Source organism: Bubalus bubalis, chromosome 9, assembly GCF_019923935.1.
Source record: "Bubalus bubalis isolate 160015118507 breed Murrah chromosome 9, NDDB_SH_1, whole genome shotgun sequence".
NCBI classification, from domain to species: Eukaryota; Metazoa; Chordata; class Mammalia; order Artiodactyla; family Bovidae; genus Bubalus; species Bubalus bubalis.
The window spans coordinates 39,989,349-40,010,727 of NC_059165.1; the positions used below are offsets into that span (position 1 = coordinate 39,989,349).

The 21,379-nt window shown below is 35.9% G+C and overlaps 1 protein-coding gene across 1 annotated transcript; it reads right to left on the reverse strand.

Annotated features, from left to right (window-relative positions):
* Positions 1 to 270: 270 nt before the first annotated feature.
* UBLCP1 (ubiquitin like domain containing CTD phosphatase 1) lies at positions 271 to 20,414 on the reverse strand. The gene is made up of 11 exons (XM_006066998.4): positions 20,281 to 20,414; positions 16,518 to 16,715; positions 15,642 to 15,733; positions 14,964 to 15,049; positions 14,767 to 14,882; positions 13,668 to 13,766; positions 11,335 to 11,372; positions 10,675 to 10,773; positions 7,725 to 7,841; positions 3,182 to 3,309; positions 271 to 1,361 (listed from the first exon to the last, which is right to left on the reverse strand). Exons 2-11 carry the CDS (start codon positions 16,669 to 16,671, stop codon positions 1,334 to 1,336), a joined length of 957 nt encoding a protein of 318 aa, XP_006067060.1. The 5' UTR covers positions 16,672 to 16,715; positions 20,281 to 20,414; the 3' UTR covers positions 271 to 1,333.
* Positions 20,415 to 21,379: the final 965 nt, after the last annotated feature.

The window sequence follows — 21,379 nt, forward strand, 5'->3', positions numbered from 1 at the left end:
AGGGTTCTCAAATGCTTCTATACTCTATATCTTTATAATAACCACCCCAAACAGTTTATCTTTCTGAAAACATGGTGCTTATTAGAAATAAGTAAGCTAACTATCTAATTAGTTGCTAAAATCAACTCCAAATGCATGAATAGTGATAAACACTTTTAAAACTATACACATTTAATTTTTTTCAAGAAGTGCCTACCTGAACCTAGTGTTTGTTTCATGATTCAACAAAGAGGCAAAATATCTGGAATAATATAGAGCAGATAACCAATGTCTTAAGAAAAGAAATTTATTATTTACACCACTGAAATAGTCCCCCATAAGAACAATATATACCATGTTTATTTGAAAGAATCAGATTCCTTTCAAATAGAAGAACTGTATAAAGCAATACTGTCAACACAAAACAGTGGTCACATTACATATCTGCAGGCACAAGCATTGCAAATAAATTTTTTTTCATATTATGGCTAGGTATTTTCACTGAAACACAGTGTCTGCACTTCTACAAGACAGAGCTGGAACAGAACAAAAACTTTTTGTTCATGCTTTTCAGGGCTGAACCAGTGATACATCCCATTTGAAAATGTACTGCTTTTAGGACAATGGTTTGAGGCAGGAGTGCTTCTACTTGGCCACCACAAAGAAACACACTCTAGTTCTGGACTTTCATTCCTCAGGCTTATGTTTACTATTTGTCATACTATGACATATGTGTATCACAGCAGACGTTTTCCAGTTTTACTCAAAGAACACTGACACATATACAGACCCAAATGAAACAGGTCAGAATTTAGAAATGTAAGTAGTGGAGTAAGAAGAGAAATTGTGTTTATGACAAAGGAATAAAAAAAAAATCTTAGTGATTTTAAGCAAACCAAATTAGGTTCCTTACTAAAAACATTTCTTTTTTTGGTTTTAAAGAGAAAAACAGTAGTTTCAAGATGGGTTTGGGCTTAGACAACACATTGAGACAAAAACACAAGACATACTTGTTTCCATGGTCACAAAATAACATTGTTAAGTATACATTTCTGCCACTTCGTGTGTGTGGCGGGGGGGAGGGGGGGCGGTACTCACTACTCTATGCTGGAGAAAATATTTTTTAAGAGTTATAGTATATTCATATGGGGGGGAGCTTTTTTCTTCTTTTTTGGCGTATTGCTATGCTCTTCAAAAAATATAAAATTAAATTTACAAAAAAACTGGAAGACCAAGTATAAGCAGTTGGTATTTGCTGCAGTGTCCAGCACTATCATAATGATCTTTAGCATAAAAGCGAGAAGTTGTTCCTGGATAATCAAGTATCTTCAATAACTGCCAGTACAGCTTGTAACTACTGTCCTTGCTTCTTTGAGAGATACCTGCAAGAAATCAAAATAAAGATGTCTAAGCTGTATTACACTGTTTTCAAGTTAACAATCTAACACTCCTCCCCAAAGAAAGTTGATTATTTTAATAACAAACCTTTTCAAGATAAGTAATAACTGTTAATAATCCCTAACATGCATTAGAGAAGGCAATGGCAACCCACTCCAGTACTCTTGCCTGGAAAATCCCATGGACGGAGGAGCCTGGTAGGCTGCAGTCCATGGGGTTGCGAAGAGTCGGGCACAACTGAGCGACTTCACTTTCATGCATTGGAGAAGGAAATGGCAACCCACTCCAGTATTCTTGCCTGGAGAATCCCAGGGACAGAGGAGCCTAGAGGGCTGCCATCTATAGGGTCGCACAGAGTCAGACATGACGAAGCAACTTAGCAGCAGCAGCAGCAGCAACATACATTAATTATGTGCCAAGTACTGTTCTAAACACATGCATTAATTTATTTAGTCCTCACAATATTCTATGAGGAGTTTTCAATGAGAATTTATTTCTATTTTACAGTCACAAGAGGTTAAGCAATGTGTCCAAGTTCATACAGCAAGAAAGTGGTGGAGTTCAGATTGAAAACAAGACTCTGGAGGCTGCACACTGTCACTACATACTGTCTTACTTCCAAATGTGAAACCAATGTATTAGCTAATATTATAAATTTCCCCCAAAACTCAAAGTCCATTTAATGATCTTCCTGCATAAAGGTAGTCAGCCAAAGCTGCTAAAGAACTCTGATCAAGAGTGTAAAGATGTTAATTCACTAAACAAACAAATTTTTCTTCATATTATTTTATAGAAGTGTGCAAACAAACTAAAATTTTTACATCTCTATTTCTCCCATTTATGAATCACTATACTCAGAGGTATGGGAATGGAGAAAGAGTTCTTAAAATCAGGAGATCTAGATAAGTCTTGATGGTAAAACTTGCTCACACTGGCGTCTATTATTCCTATGACTTAGTTATTACACCATTTATAGGAACTGAGGATAAAAATGACAGTCCTAATATTATGAGACTCTAGTAAGAAGCATATTACAAGTTTATGTAAGTATATAAGTATATCTAAGTAAGTAAGTGTATGAGTGATCTGAAAAGCCAAAAGTGTAATTCAGCCAGAGTGTTATATTACATGAAGTTTCTTTTGTTGCTGTATTAGTGAAATCCAATCTTTAAAGATCTACTTTGAAAAGAATACTTGCAGTACATAATCCTGTCCACTCCTCCAGAGGTTTATCCTACAAAATCTTGATGTTTACATGCAATCTATGTGTAGATTTGTATTTAAATTTGTGCTCAGATAAAAAGACTAGAAGACAAGACATCAAGCTAGTATCTTTCATAATCACAACTGTTTGCCTAAAGGAATTAATTTTCTAATTTTTCTGCTGCATAGAGAGGTTACTTGTAATTTTTAACAAAAAACATTTTAGCATATTTTATTTTATCCTGACATTATTTTACAGTATGAGAACAGGGATTACATTCTCATATGATTCATAAAAGAGTGACCCACTAAATGTTACAAAATAATTAACAGGTAGCATTAAAAACATGCACTAGCCTCTGAGATCCTCTCTACTAAAGAAGTACCAAAGGTCTTAAGAGATGTGGGTTTATGAACAAGTTAGAGGTTAAGACGAAAGGGAAAAACAGTTCCAGGGGAGATGTCACTAGATTACAAAACAGCTTTAGAATTTACCCATTTTAAATAAAAAATAAGAGTTATGTGTATACCAGAGATACCAGATAATTTTTTCATTCATTAATGTACAGATGAAATAAATAATTAAGCAAATGACACTTACCTTTCCCAGTATTTGTGATTCAGGTCCAAAAAATCATCTAGTTTTGCTATTTCCTTGAGGTATTGGGTTAATTTTAAAAGTTCTTTGTCTTTATCTCGATTTAGGTGTGCTTTCATAAAAGGTCTTATCTATTAGAAAACAGACATTATCCAATAATTCACATTGCAGTAAGAAAAATAGTACAAACTTGTACATTTAAGTTACAGTCAATGAAATTAATATCACCAAGGATGTCAATACTAAGAATTACTTTTATATTATCTCACTGACAGTCATGGTGTGTTTATAATAGAAGACCCCTTCCACCTAATTTGTCTTCTATTAGCCTTTCAGTTTGAACTTGACAACACCAGCTATCTTACAGCACTTCAACCCTACATGGCTTCTTTACTTTGCAGAACTACTTAAGACTTTTCCCCCTTCTATCTAGTTGCTTCTTACTAATTAAATAATCTCATTCATGTCACTTCATTCATTAAAAAGGTACACAATACAAGCTTGATTTATAGAAGAGTGAGATAAACTTTTTTAAACCATAAATTTATTATTACAAATAATTTCAAAGATCAAAAACTGATAAATTATCAGACAATAAAATGCAATATTACATATGCATTTAACCCCAGAAGTCCTCCACATAGTTGTTTTGTTATTTAAAAAAAAGAAAGAAAAGAGAAAACATTTAAATAAATTTTAAAAATCAACTTTGTATTATAATACTAGAGAATAAAACATCATTATCATATATTAGTATGGAAGAACAAACTAATGATGAAAAATAAATGTCTGATTATTTCACATCAGTATTTTTCTATTAAATTTTTATATAACTAAGATATTATGCATTGGTATAACCTGTTTTCACTCACATTTTATCATAAGTATTTTTCTTTATTATTAAAGTCTCCATTAAAATATTTTTAATTATATGAGTTTTCCCATAAAAAGTGGTCATGGTTTCTGAATTTTTAAGTTCAATATATTTTATTATGATAAAAAGTTCATTTCAAAAGCATGAAAGTCAGGCTGATGGACAGGGTTGAAGACTATAATTTGTAAGGAATTTTATATCTTGACTTGAATGGTAGTTACACAAGTTCTCTGTAAAATAATGTTAAACTATACATTTTATGTACTTTTCTTTATGTTAAAGCTCCAATAGAGTTCTACTTTTTAAAACAACCTGCTCATCTATATACCACTCAAGATAGCATTTCATAAACCTTTAACTAATTTTAGATGAAATGTCTAGGATTTGCTGCAAAATATCAAAGCGAGGAAAACAGTTAAGGTATTATACGAGCAAACATTCATGAATTAACAAGTTGTTTAAATACGATGATGCATACATGGGGGTTAATTTATACAATTCCAAGCAGTTCTATTTTATGTTTGAACTTTTCCATTATAAAAAAAAATCTTTTTTAATCAAACATACTCCTGTAAGAACTGAATAAATCATTTTAGTAAAATATTAATATATCCTTATTGTGACTGAAAGAAAATGCAAACTGGTCAATTTTACATAGGGACATTTAAAAACATGACATTTGATCATTGTTACATATTGAGAACAATGAGCCCATGGGAGTGTTACCGTGTCAATCAAGAGTAGAGGTTTAACAAGAATTTTTATATACTTCTGTGTCATGGGAAAAACACAACAACAGCTTGAAACCAACAGAAGAAAATACTCCCATACATCCCAGGTTCTACTTGCATCAAAACAGCTTAGGGCCAAGGACCTCCACAGCTGTGAGTCAGCGGGTGGCTGACTGGCACCAGTAAGAGCTGTCAGAGTCTGCACAGATGCAAGCTCTTGTAGGAGATCCTACTTCCAAACAGGCAGTGCTGCTTCACAGCAGCAGCAGTGACTGCAGGAGATCAAGAAGAGTCTCCGCAGGGGCTTGCGTAAGCTCTGCAGCTAGGTATAAACAGGCATGATATCAGAATGTGGTGACATGAGTTTTTGCACAATCCTGGGCAATACTGTAATATTTTAAAGTATTTCCTCATGTAACTAAAGGTTGTAAAAGAAACACATTAACTTCTAAACTATTAATATACAATGTACCAAAGTGATTTCCAGTGTAAAAGCAGGAAAAGATTTAGACTGAAAGAGAAAGTACAGGTTCAGTGCCTAGTAAATAAGACTTTCAACCCAAGGCCCTGCTAAGCTACTTTTACTTTCTAAACAATTGAATTGGTCTTAAGCACTATTAACAAAACTAAAATAACCCAAAGATTCTAGATCTAAAAGTTAAACCAGTTAAGTGGAAAAAATTGACTTCAACTGTTTCAGTATAATCACTGTTCCATTCTCAAGAATAATCTAAATGATCAACATATATTACCCCTACTGCTGCATAACCAAAAAAACATTTTTAGGAACTTAAGAATATTTAGATGATCTACATTCTCTTATATTTCCACTTCCTTATATAGATAATAAAAGTGAAGTTCAGAGTAACTACTGTTTATGCATGACCGAAACTCAACTTCCTTAAGTTCAGTACTATATTTATAACTGACAAAGCCTCCTATGTTATATTTCAAACTTTAAGATTAACAAACTTTTATTATAAGAAGTTAACTACTTCAAAAATAAGCAGTCTTTAAGATCTCTGTGAAATCTTTGAGATTTCTACCAGAAGTATTATGAAACAGTGCTAACAAACACAGAGTTTAAGAGTATTTCTCAATTTCAAAACCACTTCTATGTCAATGTGGGCAGAACATTAATTACTACCTTCTTAAAAGGAGTTTTCAAAAGGAGACATGAGAGAGATTACCTATAGAATGCTTAAAAATACCTCTCCTGAATTAGAAATTTTGGAGGTGGAAACTAATATATTTTTAGGAACTCCTTCAATGATTCTACTGAGTACTCCGGTTTAAAAAAAAAAAAAAAAAATCTTGCTCTAAAGTACTAGAAATTTGTATCATCATCTTGCTGTATCCAGAGATGAGGAGGGCCCAAATGTTGGCTGGGAAAATGTTTCTTCTAAAAACACACATGAAAGTTAATTTTTTTTTTTAATTTAAGCTCTTCTCAAAAGTCATTCCCTATCTTACTTACATGCAGAATCTAAGAAAAAACAAAAACAAAACACACACACAAAACCAAGCTCATACATAACAGAGAACAGAAAGAACAGATTGGTGGTTGCCAGAAATGGGTAGGTGGGAGAAATGAAGAAAGTCAAAAGGTACAAACCTCTAGGTATAAAATAAGTCATGGGGATATAAGGTACAGCATAATAACTATAGTTAGTAATACCGTATTGCATACTTGAAAGCTGCTAAGAGAGTAGATCTTAAATGTTCTCATCACAAGAAAAAAAATAACTCTGTATGGTGACAGAAGTGTGGTGATCATTTCACAATATATACAAATATCAAATCATAAATTATATTGTACACCTGAAACTAATATTATACCTCAACCAAAAAAAAATTTTTAATCATTCCCTGAATACCATGATTTTACCTCCTTTCCAGTACAGATACTATTGGTTTCATACAAGATTCAGCTTAGATCAACTGAATCTTTGCTCAAGACTGAAGAATGTACTTTTGTGTCTTATACCTGGTAAACCACACGGGGAAAAGCACTTCTCCTAAAGCCTCAAACAGAAATCATTTTTAAAGGGGAACATAACCACCAATCTACCCCTAGTACTTCTCTTCCAAGTCAAGAGTTTTTATATTTGTGACAATTCACTGCCTATATTAATAAAAATTCCCTCAACTATCCTCCTTGTACATCGAAGACCACATCAATAGTCTGCAAGGATAGCTTCAAAAATGTATCTGCTTCAAGTTTTTCTCTTGTCTTTTAAAGTCATCAAGAATTCAGCTTGTGGGAAAGTTTAGGACTGAGATTAAAAATATCTTAGTGTCAGGATTTACACTTCAAATGGAGATTTCATTTGTATTAGTACCATAATATAAAGCTCTCTTTTCCATTTTCATATTGTACTGACACATTGGCAGCCACAGGTACCAAAAACTTTAAGTTTCAATTTCTCTCTCACCAATTTTACACTGCTCAGACGGTAAAGAAACTGCCTGCAATGAGGGAGACCTGGTTCAATCCCTGGGTTGGAAAGATCCCCTGGAGGAGGGCATGGCAACCCACTCCAGTATTCTTGCCTGGAGAATCATCATGGACAGAGGAGCCTGGCAGGTTACAGTCCATGGGATCACATACAGTAAGACATGACTTAAAGACTTAACAACAACAACAATCCTTAATCCTTAATCCAACAATGTCTGATGCTTTCACTTTTGATGCTGAAAGTCAATGTCAGTAAGCTCATGTTGTTCCTCAGAGCTAAGTGAAAATAAAACATATAGATGAGTTGGTTAACTAAGGAGATACCATGCGAAAGAGAAAATGTTCAATTTTATATGAATTTTTCTAAACATGTAAGTTTTTCTTGCCAACACATTACCTGAAAAAATTTATGAAATTCAATAGTGCTAAAGTTCTACTACATATACCAGCATATATGAGAATAGCAAGTAAATTATGTCTTACCTTTAGTCCATTTTGTGGGTTCATTAGAAAATTTCTTCCTATGTCATCAAACATGATGGTGTTTTTCTTGCTGTAAAACTCCGAAAACTTTCCCCATATAACACCAAGAGGCTTTACCTTAGAATAAAAACTTAGATTTAACTTAAATTTCATTAATAGTTCATCCTTTCTTAGAAGCAAAAATACTGCAAAATGCCTACAGAACTATGCCCGAGTGTTCCTTTCCCACAAGACAGTGATGGCTCTGTGAACAGACCAGAACTGAGAGGCAGCACACTTGAAGAGACCATGTATCTCCCAATGTTAACTTCTGAAAGGTCTGCTCGTGTCTAATGGAACTAAGCCCATTATAACACTTCGAATAATTTTAACACGAAGATTTGGGATCAAAATAAGAGTATTTAATTTAAAAAGTAAGAATCTAGTAATTATTTAGAGTCTGCTGAGCAGTCTTATGTCCCCAGAACCTGAGGTTTCACTTGGGTTCTGTTTTCAAAACTAGCAAACCTTAACAACAATGTATCTGGCTCTTTTACTACAGTATTTAAATATTTTGTAAAGCAAAAATTGACTTTCTCTTTAGTTCAGTAGTACAGGTGCACAATTTCTAGAGCATTTGACTGCTTAACTTCAAAAATACCATAATTTGTAAATTCTTTCTTGTATTTCTGAATTCTTAAAATGAGCCTTCAAAAAGATAATTCCTCAGATATTCATATCTGTTGATACTTGCATAAATTCTCTGTAAAACCACATGAGAAGTAACAGTGATTGCCTATAGGAAGGAGAGTTAAGTGGCTGGAAGGTTCAGGACGGAGGAAGACTTTTCACTACATACTTTATTTGTGAATCATGTGAACTTTTTTTATACATTCAAAAATTTTTTTAATACATTAACTTTTAGAAGTTAAAAGTTTTTTTGTTTAGAAGAAAAAGTACTTTTTGCTGAATGCAGGAGTCTCATTTGTGATACGAGATTACATGCTATTAATAACTATATGAAATTAAATGGTAGTAATAAATGATGATAAGAGTTGTCATTTTAAAATGTTTTCTTTTTTTCCTTCTATAGTTTATTTTAATATGGAGAAAGTCTCTTTTCCTATCTTAATGTTCTTGCTACTACAAAAAATGTTATTGAAATATTTTAATGTCACTAAAATTTTATTTGCTGTATGTGTTTGCATTATCTGTTTACTACTGAAACAAACCCCCCAAATACTTGAAGACAAATATACTGGAACTGAAACAATAAACCAGATTTTTGGTTTTCCTAGCCAACATAAAGTCTCAAGAAATAAGACAAGAGCTCTATGACAGCCAGGGTTAGCAATCCTACATCCTCCTAAATAGAGCTGTCATTTTGTAATTAGGTCAAGCACTATATATTCCCCAAAACATGCTCTACTTTGTTCTCAATTAGAGAAGTAACATTGCTGACTGTAGGGAAAAAAATTGTGAAAACACAAAAAAGGACAAAGGAAAAAATTTTAAATATCTATAATCCAGTTAGTACCAAAGATTACAACTAGATATTCTGGTATATTTACCTCCCGTCTTTCTGATAAACAGCGGCAGCCTCAAAGAGTTCAGAGATCTTTTGTTAAGCTAAGGGAAACCCTGAACCAAACAAAGGTTAAAAAACTATTTTCTAACAGTTTGCAAATACTGCTAAAATACTTCTTTCACTTTAATAATGTATCATGAAAAAATTTTAAAGCACTAAATACTATATCAAATAGTTAGCTGCATTCTATTAAATGGGTGAACAAAAATTTATACAATCAACTGTCTACTATGGTGGGGATTTGTTTACTGAGGATTTCTTTTTATTCCTTTTTCATTATTAGAAACATTCCTATGTTTAACATTTGCCACACTTCTTTTCCCTATTTAGATTTAGTAAATGTACCACTTCAGCAGATAATAAATTACATTTTCTCCTGATGTATTTTAATTTCCTTTACTGAAAAATCCCCATGCACATAATTTGACTTATGATGGACAATTTTAATACTGTCTCTTCTAAATTTTCCTAGTTTGCTAAGTTCTCCCCAATTCCTATTAGTCTGTGTGTTTCCAAAAGGCATGGAACCAGGTGTTCTCATCTCTTTATTCCCAACAGTGCCCATTGCAGGGCTTTGCAGATACTAGAAGTTCATAGTATGACTAGTTACTTGATGAGTAAACAAAGTGAAGAAACTTAATCTTTTTAAGCACAAATCTTTTTTGACAGTTCTTCTTATTTTCTTCAGGCCTTCACATACGTCACTCCAAAGACATGCATCATGATGTATCTGCTTTTATTTATCAGTTTCATATAGGCCAAGACAAGTATGTTCTGGTCTGTTTCTACTATCTTCCCTGAAGATATCCAGTATTTTTTCTCATCTACTCTGTCTCCTCTACACTGTTGGAGAAGGCAATGGCAAGCCACTCCAGTACTCTTGCTAGAAAATCTCATGGACGGAGGAGCCTGGTAGGCTGCAGTCCATGGGGTCGCTACAAGTTGGACATGACTGAGCGACTTCACTTTCACGCGTTGGAGAAGGAAATGGCAACCCACTCCAGTGTTCTTGCCTGGAGAATCCCAGGGATGGCGGAACCTGGTGGGCTGCCGCCTATGGGGTTGCACAGAGTCGGACACGACTGAAGCGACTTAGCAGCAGCAGTAGCAGCAGCGTTCTGTCTTTAGCAACACTGTGCTGCTATCATCATAGGACAATTAACCATGACTTTTCCTGACAGCCCTTCCTTAAGCTTCTTAATTTTGTCACTAAAATTCAAATCTATTAACCTGAAATACAGCTTCCTCTGTCAAAACTCAACTGATACTTTATTAACCAGTCGGATTTCTAAACTCTTTGTGTAGTTTATTCCATCAATATAAATGCAAATAGTATATCAGAAAACAAGCAAGTCTTTAAATAAAAGAAAAATGACTTCTTACATCTATTAATCCTCTCCTCGGAGTATGCACTGTTATCATAGCAGCACTGTCCAACATGAAGGTAATCTTGTAATTTGCATTTGTACTCACTCCCAGCTCCTATAAATATAAATGTTCACATGGTTAAAATATAATAATGTAGACAATCCCAGGCTTTATGAATAGCCCAGCATAATTTCCCATTACACCATCTTTCTATACCCCTGGCTACCACATCTTGATCAACAACTGGCAAGCATTTTAGTTTCACTAAGCAGATTGAGTAAATGGTAGTCCAAAGAACCCTAGTCTATTTAGCTTCCAAACGAGGGGCCCTTTTCAACATACTACTAGAAACAGGTTACTTCCTAATTCACTATTTTAGAAGAGCATCACTCCTTTAAGCATCACATACCAGACAAAAGAAGGAAAATAAAGTGTTAGCGTAAAATGAGGGAAAGAGGAACAGGAGCTTTGCTGTACTTTATCTTGAAAAAGACATAGGTAGGTAATCAAAGCAAATCACCACTAAGCAGACTTGAAAAACACCTCTAACTCCTGATATTGGCATTTGTTTTGGTACTAAATGTCCTCCAATCACAACGAAATTAACTCAGAATTTTCTAAAAAGACAAATGCAGTTTCAAAATGTTCTTAAATGGATTGTTTTCTAACACTTACTTTCATTTTAGCTTCAATCCACTTCATATTTGTTGCAGCTAAAACATGAGGAATGATAACACAATATATATGAAAAGTTTGAACTTGATTTAAAAAAATCTTTCTTCTGTATAAATTAGTTTCTAAGCAATACTAAAAGTTCAAATATACCACAAATAATCCCTAGCATAATTTATGGTTTTCTTTTAATTATTTATAAAAACAAACTTATTTTACTGTGTCTTCAAGACAACAATTTTTAACTTTTCTCTAAAAGATATCGGTCACCAATGCTCAAAGGAACTCTGAACCTAGGAAATTCATAAATCAAGCCCTAATCACCCTTTTAAAAACAGCCCTGCTACTATTCTCCATCAGTTCTAAACTTGAATTTAGGGTGCCTGGATCTCCATTTTTTTCTATGTTCCCCCTGCCAGGTAACACACAGGTGGCGGGGGCGGGGGTTGTGTGGGTGGGGGCGTGTGTATGTATGTATGTCAATATAAGCAGATGAATACATATGTATGTCCATATAAGCTAATGAAAATTAGAATTTTTCCAGGTCTGGCAAACTTAGTGATCACTGAGTCCAGCAGCTTTTAACAAGTCTGAGACAACTAAATTCATAAACTGCATCTATGTTATGTACCTGCTCACTGTCAGTCACCAACCACTTTGAGATCACTGACATTAAAATTCAACCTTCAGCTTCATGTGCATTACTCATCTCAAGTTACTGGACTTAAACTACATAGTTATTACAGAGTAAAATATTTCAAAAGGGAAAAAGGAGCTCAATTATTTAAAGTGTGTATACACATACATGTATGTTATTTTTTAAGGGCAAATGAGGTACCTAAGTTCTTGGAATAAAAATCTTTAGTACACATAAAAGAACCAAAATCACCTTACACGCAAAATTGGTCAGCTGAACTAAAATTGTAGAGAATGATGTGTCTACAATGACAACAAATCATGTGATAGGGAAAAATAACTTTTTAATTCAGTATGTATTTTGAATCTGTAATTCCCAGATGAAAAACAGATTCTCAGCTAATAAAAAGGATTTCTTAACTATTAAGCAATTATTACGTCAGACACATTACTAGTTGCTATATCAATATTTTATTCTTATAATTATCCTGTAATATAGGTTTCCTTATCTTCATTTCTCAGATGAAGAAGCTAAGGCTCAGAGCAATTAACTGACCTGCCCAGTATCAGGAAGGTCAGAGCCAGAATTAAAACCTTAGTCTACTTAGCTATAAAATGAGATGCCCTTTTCAATGTACTACTATGAAATTTATAAAAATAACCTATTTTAAATATATGATGTAAAAAGTTCTCAAAATCCCTAAGTCTACTCCAATAACATTTAGAGGATAAACGTTTTTCTCAAATGTCATCTCAGAAGTCAGAATTGCTAAACACAAAACTGTTTTTCAGGAAGCTTTCTTCTCTGTATCTTAAAAATCAGAAAATTATATGTTTAAGTATATATTTCATTATAACGGATATGCACTCATGTTAGTACTGAACTATTGAAATACTCTGATTAATAAGAGAAAATACAAAGGAAATTTACAGACTGCAGAAGTATGTAGCCTCTATAATCAGTAACCTAATACAGTTAAATGTACCATCTTTAGCTGATGGGAGTTTATTAATTCACAATTAGGATAGCTCTTTTCTGCTTATGACATTGCCAAGAGAAAACTTAAAATGTTTATGGGAAGGTGAGATGTAAATCAATACACCACTCCCCTTTCCTTTTCAGAAAATCATGCCACAAAAAAACAATGTCACCTCAACTGAACAGTGTGCTCAGTAATGCAGTAAATTTACTTTTCTGGAGCAAACTCACTCTTGTCATAGACCTACAAGTTCCCGGGATGGCAGACCACAACTTGAGTCACACTGCTTTAACCCACTTAATAATTTTCCCTAAGTAAATTCACATTGCCTTTATTTCTGAACTATATCACTGTAAATTTTTTTAATACATACGTTTCTCTAATGTTCTGAGACCAGAATAATGAAGAAAGGAGAAAGCAACAGTATACTAAAACATCAAAGATTCTATAGTAAATATCAGAAAGAAAAGATCCTTATCAAAGTGGGGTCTTGTAAAAACAGGCCATTTTATTTCACACTATAAACTACTCTCTTCCTATATTTAAGTATTTCAGTGGTATTGGCAAATACATGTATACGTTCACACTGTGATGAATGAAAGTATCAAACATGCTTCATCAGAAATTTGCAAAATAAAATTTAAGTCACATTTTAAAAAGCAAAGTAATATAAGCAACAACCTTATTTTCATGAAAATCTAAACAAGAAATACAGCTTACACCAAATAACAATGTCATAATCCTCATATGCAGATGTTAGGAATTCATGAAGATATGGCCGCATTAATTCTACCCCAGTCTCTGCACAAGACCTATGGTCTAAAAGAAAATCAGTTAGAAATGATGATTAGTTTATTATCATGGACAAGTATCTAACATCAATTAAACTTCTGAAATATAACAGAAACACTCAAAATACTAACTACTTCAGACTAACTTCTATCAGCTGACAGAGGGACATCTTCAAAGCACACAATTCACTATTCTTGCAATCCAACTGTAACTGATCAATTCTGTTCAATTTGCAAAGAGCCAATACCCAGAATTCAGGCTTATATAATAAACAGTACGTTTTCTTCTAATCTCTAAAACATAGATCTTATTTTAGGATATGAAAAACAAACTAGGGCCAGATATACTCACTTTTTAGCCATTCACCTTCCAAATATAATCATATTTCACCAAAATGACAGATTCAATTAATTTACTAATCAAATTTTAAAATAAATGTACACTAACTTATGACATGTACTTAAAGGTTAGGATTAGAGGTAAATATGATCATTTTAATGTCAGGAGTTAACTAATTATTTCTGGCAATATTAAAGGATGAAATGAACATCTTTTTTTGTTGACATGAAATATCAAATGTCAAATTCTTAAATTCAAGAATCTGTCTTGAACATAACAGAAAACCAGAAATAAACTATCAAAAATGATTTTTAAATAATCCTCATACAATGTTAATAAATAGGTAACAGCTTTATTAAATTATCACATATTCATAAACTAGAAAATCACCAGACCAAAAAACACATATATTTAACTCACAATGAATACAAAATGATTGAAATGTTGAATATATCATTAAGTAAACATGAAAAGGATATACATATAAATATCCAGGAAATTAACACATAAAAAAAGATCTCTGGATCTTGGGATTACATATGACTTCTTTTTTTTTTGCTTACAATAAATGATTTACTTTTAAAATAAAAAGAAATGCTTTCAAGTAATTCATAGCGCAAGGAAAACACAGAAGGGGAAAATGCTGTTACGGGTAACAGACGATGAAGCACCGTTTCAGCTGACTTACCAAATAATGTATAATCAACATCTAGTACCAAAAGTTTTTTCCCTTCCCTGGGAGGATTCAAAATTTCCACTTTGTACTCTTTTACTCTGCGGGAAATTTTCAGTAGGTTTTCCTCCCTAATGAAAAATAAAATCAGATGAAAGATTCACTTTTTCTTGTATTACAACCAATTCCCTTTGATGATGAAAAGCACTCACCTATTTTCTACTTCAACTACTTCATCTTCAATATCAAAGTCATTAACAACGTCATCATTGTCAGGAGGTGGACCTAAGACATCTTCCTATTAAGACGAAAAACAGTATTGCTTTACCATATTATCTTTAACATAACAAATATATGCATAGCATAAAAAATTAAGAGATACAAATTGAGTCCAAAAGTCTTGCAAGCACACGCTATGGGAAAACGTCCACATTTTATGTATGTTCACTGGGCAGATTTACCACGTTAAACTTGACCATTATCACTACTACTATACTAAAAGCTGCCTGTGTACACTGACAAGTTCCCCAGTGTTTGCTTTCTGCTGAGTTAATACCACATTCATTGCGCAGTTTTTACTTTGTATTGACTATTAAACTGACAATTTTACCACAATTAAAACTATGATGTAACAGTGTGATATAAATCATAATGTCTTCAGTCTCGGTGGCTCAGTGGTAAAGAATCCACCTTTAATGAAGGAAATGTGGGTTTGATCCCTGGGTCGGGAAGATCCCGTGGAGGAGGAACTGGCAACCCACTCCGGTATTCTTGCCGGAAAAATCCCATGGACAGAGGAGTCTGGAGGGTCGCAAAGAGTCGGACATGACTGAGAGACTAAGCACGCACGCATCTTCAATGGGACAAATGTAACAAAAGTAAACATTTACCAAGCTCTCCTCACGAGTTCCCATCATCATGATTTTAGTATTTGGTTTCAGTTTGAGAGCTCCAAGCTTAACATCATTTTCTGCAGGTTTGCCTACAATACAAGCAAATGAGTGTTTTCTCACTAAAGTTCAGGTGCTGGTTTCACTATCCCATTATACAAAACCCTAACATTAAAAGATTCCACAGCAGGTTCTTGTCCCTTAAATTAATAAACTATTACTGCTGAATTAGCAGTTTCTAACACACTATCAAGAGCAATTAATACAAGGTTGGGTTTTTTCCCCCAACTCCGTCTTAGAGGAACATCTTTAATTCAACTAACTAAATAAAACTCATGTTTTATTCTTATTCTGTTGTTCAAGATGAAGATAACTGTTTTCCAGAAAGTCCTAAAAATTGAGTGCCTGGGATAACTGTAGATTTACTGCTACTCAGAACTCACTCTTCAATGATAAAACAAACAAAAACACCTTAAAAGTGCCTTTTAACTGAATATGAACATTGCTGATAATTTCTAAATCATTATTACTTTCAAAAGAGAAAAGGTTATTTGGAGAGAGTAAAAGGCCCAAGCTGTAATGAAAAGACTGTACTAGAAGACAGATATTACAAATTACACTCTTTACCTGGGACTTCCATGTCCAAGGTTTAACAAGCAAACATCAACTGTCAGAGGAAATCAAAAGTAATCTTAATAGTGGTGTTATTTCCAAGTATCCTTAAATATTCTTACTTGTATCACTAAAATAGTTTAAGGGATATCCCTATCAAAGAAACCATCAGGGGGAAAGACTTATTAAGGTGAACTGATAATAGCTAATGTAAAGATTTATAAATATATCAATGCAATAAATTTAAAGAAGGGAGAAAATTACCTTTAACTTTGAGCCCAAGTAACTTCTGGCGTTCTGGTAGCACTCCTGTAAGGGTCTTGAGAAACTGTTTGAGATCCAGCACAGTATCATCTTCCGAAAGTGTGGTCACTGAATATTCCTGTCCACCCCATTTTACAATGATAGGAAGAGCCATCTTTGAAACATATGATAAGGCAGTTTTCCTTCTGAAAAAGATACCTAGAAAGAAAACCATATACATGTTGAAACAGACATATCAAAGATGTCATGGTCATACAGCAGAAACTAACACAACATTGCAAAGCAACTATATTCAACAAAAATTTTTAAAAAGATGTATCGAAGCTCTAAGTCTTATAAACTGCATCCTTTGAGTCCTATTTTACAACTTGATGGTACAGAAACAGGATTTTCTACTTATAGAAATGTTATCAGAACACCAAAAGTTATTAGAAGTCAAAGTTAAAATTCCTCCATGCTCCCAACTTTTAGCTTAGTTACAACCCGCTAATATTCTATCAGATTATTCCTGTTTGGAAAGCTGCAATCATGAGCTACATATTTCTCCCTCTCTGATCAGGTTTGTGCTACAGGCAAATTCCTCCATGATGGACCATCCATGTTCATTTACCATTTGCAAGGTAGGACAGTGAGTTGTTATGAGCACAAACTGTTGAGTCAGATTACCTGGGTTTGGAGTTCAGGAATCCCACTTATTGGCTATTCGACCTTAGGAAGTTAATTGACTCTTAGTGCCTAGGTTTCCTCATCAGTAAAATAGGGATGATAATACTACCTACTTCTCAAGGTTCATGAGGAGTAAGTTAATTTTTGTAAGTCACATACTACTTGGCACATAGGTAGCACTATGCAAGTAAGTATTGGTTAAATAGTTTCAAAAACTAGAACTGAAGTGTTTTAGGCACAGCATTAAACAAATGGTAAATGGCCATTATTTATTTCAGATTTAATAAACAGGGCTTCCCTAATAGCTCATTTGGTAAAGAATCCGCCTGCAATGCAGGAGACCCCAGTTCAATTCCTGGGTCGGGAAGATCCACTAGAGAAAACATAGGCTAGCCACTCCAGTATTCTTAGGCTTCCCTTGTGGCTCATCTGGTAAAGAAACCGCCTGCAATGCGGGAGACCTGGATTCGATCCCTGGGTTGGGAAGATCCCCTGGAGAAAGGAAAGGCTACCCACTCCAGTATTCTGGCCTCGAGAATTCCATAGATTGTATAGTCGGACACAACTGATTTTCACTTTCACTTTTTCACAGGGGATGAGATGGTTGGATGGCATCACTGACTGGATGGATATGAGTTTAAGCAAGCTCCAGGAGTTGGTGATGGACAGGGAAGCCTTGCGTGCTGCAGTTCATGGCGGTCACAGAGTCGGATACAACTGAGTGATTGAACTGAACTGAATACACAGAACAGTTTTTACACAATCTCATTTAACAAGGTTGTTTGGTAAGAACTGTCTCTCTTTCACTGTGAAGGAAACAGGAGTTTAGAAGTGAAGTGAAAGTCGCTCAGTTGTGTCTGACTCTTTGTGACCCCAGGGACTATACAGTCCATGGAATTCTCTAGGAGTTCAGAGAGGTTATGTAATTGGCTCATGCGCAAACAGCTGATAAATGAACAGGTCTTCTGACTAAATCTCAAGTTTCTTCCCCTTGTGTCTCTCTTGAATTGAACTTAAGGTACCAAAGATCAGTAAATACAAAACCCACAGGCACAGATAAAGTACACAAAGATTATACAGCAGCTGCCGCTCATGAATGATAGCAGGTAGGTCTTCCCCGCCATAAAGCTTTCTCCCCAACAGGTCAGAGAACTAGATCTTTTTCATCTCAAAGCAGTGGTATTTGCAAACGCTGTCATAATATATTATGACTGCACTCTTCAAGTATTACAACCAACAACAAGAAAGAAGGCAAATTCTGAATCTTAACATGCAAATGTAATTTGGAAACTCAAGATGTCTTCAGCATGCCCATTGAAAAGAGCACCATAAATTCACTTACATTCATTCTATGTTTATAACCTGCTCTACAAGAAGGTATGCTACTTTAGAGCAATGTATTCTATTTGGCAAGAACGTGCTCTAACAAATGCTATACCCCTCAAAAAAAAAAAGCCAAATAGGCCTTTTGTGTCAAACTGAAATACCATTTAAATATTATTTTTCTGTGAGAAGTGGAAATAAAAATGAAAACTTACAAGAGCTAGGAATGCAAACAGCGCTAATACAGCACGTTGTATTGGGCAGAACAAAACATTTGAAGCGACATCACCTCAACTCTAGGTGGGTGCAGACAAATCATTGTGCCTCTAGATGAGTGTTCTCAAAGTGTGGTCCCCAGACCATTCAACAGCACTGACCCCACTTGGTAACCTGTTAGAAAGGTAACTGGGCCTGGAGAGAAGAGACCTAGCAATTTGTGTTTTAACAATCGCTGTTCCCACCTACCCCCCATCTTTGAGGCATCTTAAAGTTAGAGAGGCTCTTCAATTTTCTCAGCCTTAAAAAAGAAAATGTGCCAGACGGCATGGGCTGTGTGTGCTTAGTAAAGCAGTATACAAATGTTACATATCACCCATGCCACAAGTGGATTTCCAAACTGACAACTGCTCTAAAGGACTAGGCACAACAAAACAAATGCCATAAAAAAGTTTAATGCAAAAGCCCTTAAAACTGTTTTTCAAAGTTATACTGAACTTTACTCCTTGAATATTTAGATCATTCACAAGAATGGAGCAATGCAATGCAAATGCACGAGTCATTTTCTGTTTTCACATTTGGCCTTTTCTTACACAATTTTAATGTTTTGTGTCATTCCAGATCTTATCAGATTTATAAAGTGAAAAACTATTTTGGGGGTAGGTATGGCGATCAAACCCAAATAAGTTAGCAAGGAACATACCTTTATGGTGGTGAAACTACGGTCAAGAACGGCTGTCTGGATAAATTCTTCCAACCTAACATACAGTGGTCTAGTCAAGGTAGTAATGTTTACCATGACAATAGCTTTAAGCCCTGCAATAACAGCCGTGACAGCACTTATAAGCAATACAAATGGTGGTGAAAATAGAAAAATTATAATATGCTCGACAATTTTATTGAATAATCTCATTTAAGCCTCACAATCCTAAAGTGACAACTACTGTCTTCACTATACAGACTAGAAATTTGAAAAAGAAAAAGAAGCTGCTCCAGACCACACAACTAAAAAGTAGCAAAGGCGGTCAATTTGAAAGGACCTTCAGCCTAAGTTAACACCTTAGGAATTGAGGGGAATTAACTTTTCAACCTGCCTACTACTGAAGTACTGTCAACTCGTTCTCTGGACAGCACGGCTGCAGCAACTGCGAGCGAGTGCAGAGAAGCGGCAGCTAGGGGACAGCACAGAAGACAGGCAGAGACCCCCCAAACCCAGAAGCGCTGGGATGCGTTCAACAGGGAGGGGGAAGAAATGGACAAACCCCAGACGAGAGAGGAATGAGACAGGAGGACGCAAAACCCCACAGAGGCGCGGAAAGCCCTCCACCCAGGCGAGGAGGCTGGATGCGAGGGTGGCGGCCCCTGTGATGAGCGGGCCGGGGCCGAAGGCCTGGGCCGCGCACGGACCAGGGCAGCCGCGGGCGGGACACCCTAATGCAGCCCCAGCCGGCGTGCCAGGCCACAGTGAAGGTCGCGCACCGAGGACAGCAAAGCTGCGGTCCTCCAGCCCAACGGTGTTTCCGCGGGTAGTGGGCAGGGATGCCCAGCGTCCCCTCACCTGGAGCACAGCGGAACCGACAACAGCGGATGCAGGAACCGACCGCAGAGGAACCCACGGCGACCGGAAGTGAGAGGCGGGGACCGGAACCGGCTAACGAACCGGAAGTTAGAGTTTGAAACGGAAGCGCGCCAGAGACGGGACAATCTCTTTCTTTGTTTCTCTTCGTGTAGTGATACTACGTAGTCGCCGCCAAGAACTGCCTCACCGCGACAAGGGAAGCAGACCTTTCGGAGACTGTGACCGCTGTACACACACCTGCGACGCCTGGCTGGCTGTGGGCGCGCGCCAGTTCTGCGCATGCGTCCCGGTGGCGGGCTCTTGGGCGGGAGCCGCGGGAGTATGACGTCTGTGGTATTATTTCGACAAAGTCGAAGCTGGTTCGGAGGCAGTGCGCTGAGGCTTACTCAGGTGAACGGAGATCCTCGTGGGAGACGGGCCTACGACTCGTGTGGCTTTGTCATGTTCCGAATGAGGCCTAAAAGGTGATGGTTTGAGGACTGAGGACTTGAGAACTCGACCTGTCACCAGGGGCCACTAACACTAGTAATTTCAGGAGTTAAGAATTCTACCCGTTTTACCCAATCTCAGAAGAAACAGGATCGTCAGGAAAGGGGCAAGCCCAAGTCTTAGAGAATCATGCAAGCAGATCTCGTTATAAGAGCTGCCATCGAGATTACTGTAGTCTTGTATTGAATTATGTCTACCTGCCCATTGCCACCTCCATTACCACTTCCCTCATAATGCTAAGAAAGCCAATTACAAACCCTAACAAAAGAATTACAGACTTTAATGAAAATATGGAGCACCCGCTATCTGGTACAGCGAATTCCCAACGTGCATCCCTTTATGTTAAGCAGGAAAATAATAATAAGTGCCCACTAGATTGTTGTCCGGAGAAGGCAATGGCACCCCACTCCAGTACTCTTGCCTGGAAAATCCCATGGATGGAGGAGCCTGGTGGACTACAGTCCATGGGGTCGCTGAGAGTCGGACACGACTGAGCGACTTCACTTTCACTTTTCACTCTTATGCATTGGAGAAGGAAATGGCAACCCACTCCAGTGTTCTTGCCTTGAGAATCCCAGGGACAGGGGAG